Here is a 2,474-nt window from a genome sequence, read left to right as displayed (position 1 = left end):
TGCTGGATCCCCTGACTGTCTCTCATGCCTGGATAACATTTCATCTCTTCAGTATCTCCTCAGACCTCGAGTCAAACAAACTGAGAGCATAATTTATTATTTTCTTTTTCTAAAAAAAAAAAAAATAACAATTTAAATTTTTTTTTTATAAGAAACATTCATTTCCGTATTTGAAAATATTTTGCAACATCAATTTGCTTTTGATTATATAATTTTCATTTTTTTTTTTTAATAATAAAAGTACTTTCTTTTATTGCGTGTATAAAAAATTATACAGTTAATTTTCGTACAGTGATTTTAAGTGATAAATAGTGATCAATTGAGTTTTTTTTTTTCTTTAATTTCACAAAATTGTGACAAGTGTATTTTGAAATTAAAATTAAAAAAAAAAAATGATGGATACTAAAATGGAACCATTAACACCACCACATACACCACCATCGGGTATACCACATATACAATCACCACCAAGATGGATTAGAAATCAAATACCTGGACATCATCAATTACAACAATCACATCCAACAAATAATTATCATGCTGCATTTTTTGATCATTGGTTACGTGGTGCTGCAATGATGGCTGCTAGAAATTGTTGTCCAACAACATCACCACATCATTCACATTTACAACAACAACAACAGCATCATCAACAGCAACATCATCAACAACAACAACATCATCATCATCATACAATACATCCTGGACTTGGTGTACCACCACCAGCATCATTTTTAACACGAAGATTACCTGGACAAAGACCAAAAAAACAATTTATTTGTAAATTTTGTAATCGTCATTTTACTAAATCTTATAATTTATTGATACATGAAAGAACACATACTGATGAGAGACCATATTCTTGTGATATTTGTGGTAAAGCATTTAGAAGACAAGATCATCTTCGTGATCATCGGTAAGTTTTAATATTATTTTACAAAAAAAAAAAATACAATATATGTAAATTGTAAATTTTAAATTAATTATTTCTATTTTTAAATTTGTTATAGATATATTCACAGCAAAGAAAAACCATTTAAATGTAATGAATGTGGAAAAGGATTTTGTCAAAGTAGAACACTTGCTGTACATAAAATTCTTCATATGGAAGAATCACCACATAAATGTCCAGTTTGTGCTAGAAGTTTTAATCAACGTAGTAATTTAAAAACACATTTATTAACACATACTGATGTACCACAAGATCTTCGTGTTGATACACAATTAACAACAGATTCAATAAATTCAGTTAGACAAGTTACAAGTACGACAACTGAAATTACAATGCCAAGTGTTAAAACAACAACGATACCAAGAAAATTAGGTTTCAGCATTGAAGATATTATGAGACGTTAATATATTATATAATAGTAGAGTATTATTTTTTTCAATTTAAACAATAACAAGTTTCTTAATTTGAATTTATTTCAAATTTTTTGACAACGATTCAAGTGATAATTTTTTTAGATCACAATCTGTATATATTAGATAGTTTTCTTTTTGTTTAATTTTTTTTTTTTCTCTTAAATATTTATTACTAAAATAAACTAGAAAAAGAAGAAGAAAAAAAAAAAAACATCTGCAGGTATTTGAATAAGAAAATTTTCTGGGACAATTGAAAATGCTAAAGAGTTTTTAGATGATGATTATCTGAGGTGCGAAAGAAACACAATTTAGTTCTGAATTGACAGTTTGGGTTTAACTGATGGACCATTAAATTCATAAAACATATTGTCGACTTAAAAAATTAGGTTTTTTAAATCAGATAAAATGTATTTTTATTTGTCATGTATATTTTATTATATTTTTTTATTTTTCAACAGTTTATTTTTTATTATCTTTTTTTTTTTTTTTTTGGGTTTTCCTGTTTCTTGAGTTAGCTGTAAATATTAGTCGCACCCTTAACATACGAAAAACAAAGAGCATAAAATAAATAAAAAGAAAAAAAAAAAAAAAGGTCGTGTTGGACCACCCATACTGTTACTTAGGGGCCTTATTTCAATCGTCATTTTGTCTATTATTTTTATTTTGATTCACAATCTTTTTATCAGTATAAATGAGAAGCTTTTAGTCCTCAGGTGTTACCACTAATTTAGCCTGTATAAATTTATTATAAAAAAAGAAAATTTAAAAAAAGCAGCAGCACTGTTTGATAGTAAAAATATATTATATTTGTGTGTGCATTATTTAATGCACTTAAATTTCAAATGTAATATCGATGTATAGCCATTATTATAAAAAAAAAAAAAAATAATGAAAGAAATTATTGATAAAGTTACCAGTGTTCTTTGTGAATATTAAAAATTATTATATTACACTAAATGTTATTATGTAATTTAATAATTAAAAATACCAAAAAAAAAAAAAAAATTAAATTAATAATAATTGACTATTGGTAGGTTTAAGAAATTTAATCTCAGCCTAGTCTTGTGTATTAAAAATTTATATTGTTAATTGTGACTGGTAAAATTATT

The 2,474-nt window shown here is 25.4% G+C and overlaps 1 protein-coding gene across 1 annotated transcript; it reads left to right on the top strand.

Annotated features, from left to right (window-relative positions):
• Positions 1 to 203: 203 nt before the first annotated feature.
• On the top strand, positions 204 to 2,078 carry LOC122849820 (protein odd-skipped). The gene is made up of 2 exons (XM_044148647.1): positions 204 to 916; positions 1,011 to 2,078. Exons 1-2 carry the CDS (start codon positions 393 to 395, stop codon positions 1,354 to 1,356), a joined length of 870 nt encoding a protein of 289 aa, XP_044004582.1. The 5' UTR covers positions 204 to 392; the 3' UTR covers positions 1,357 to 2,078.
• The last annotated feature ends 396 nt before the right edge of the window (positions 2,079 to 2,474 follow it).

Source organism: Aphidius gifuensis, linkage group LG2 (assembly GCF_014905175.1).
Source record: "Aphidius gifuensis isolate YNYX2018 linkage group LG2, ASM1490517v1, whole genome shotgun sequence".
In the NCBI taxonomy this organism is placed as follows: domain Eukaryota; kingdom Metazoa; phylum Arthropoda; class Insecta; order Hymenoptera; family Braconidae; genus Aphidius; species Aphidius gifuensis.
The sequence above is the reverse complement of the archived record's forward strand: the minus strand, read 5'-3'. Positions and strand labels throughout refer to the sequence as shown.

Bases quoted from the DNA above. Each gene is read 5' to 3' on its own strand.
- LOC122849820 (XM_044148647.1), top strand. From the start codon at position 393: ATGATGGATACTAAAATGGAACCATTAACACCACCACATACACCACCA. The intron at 917-1,010 runs GTAAGTTTTAAT...AATTTGTTATAG, and splicing joins GATCATCTTCGTGATCATCG to ATATATTCACAGCAAAGAAA.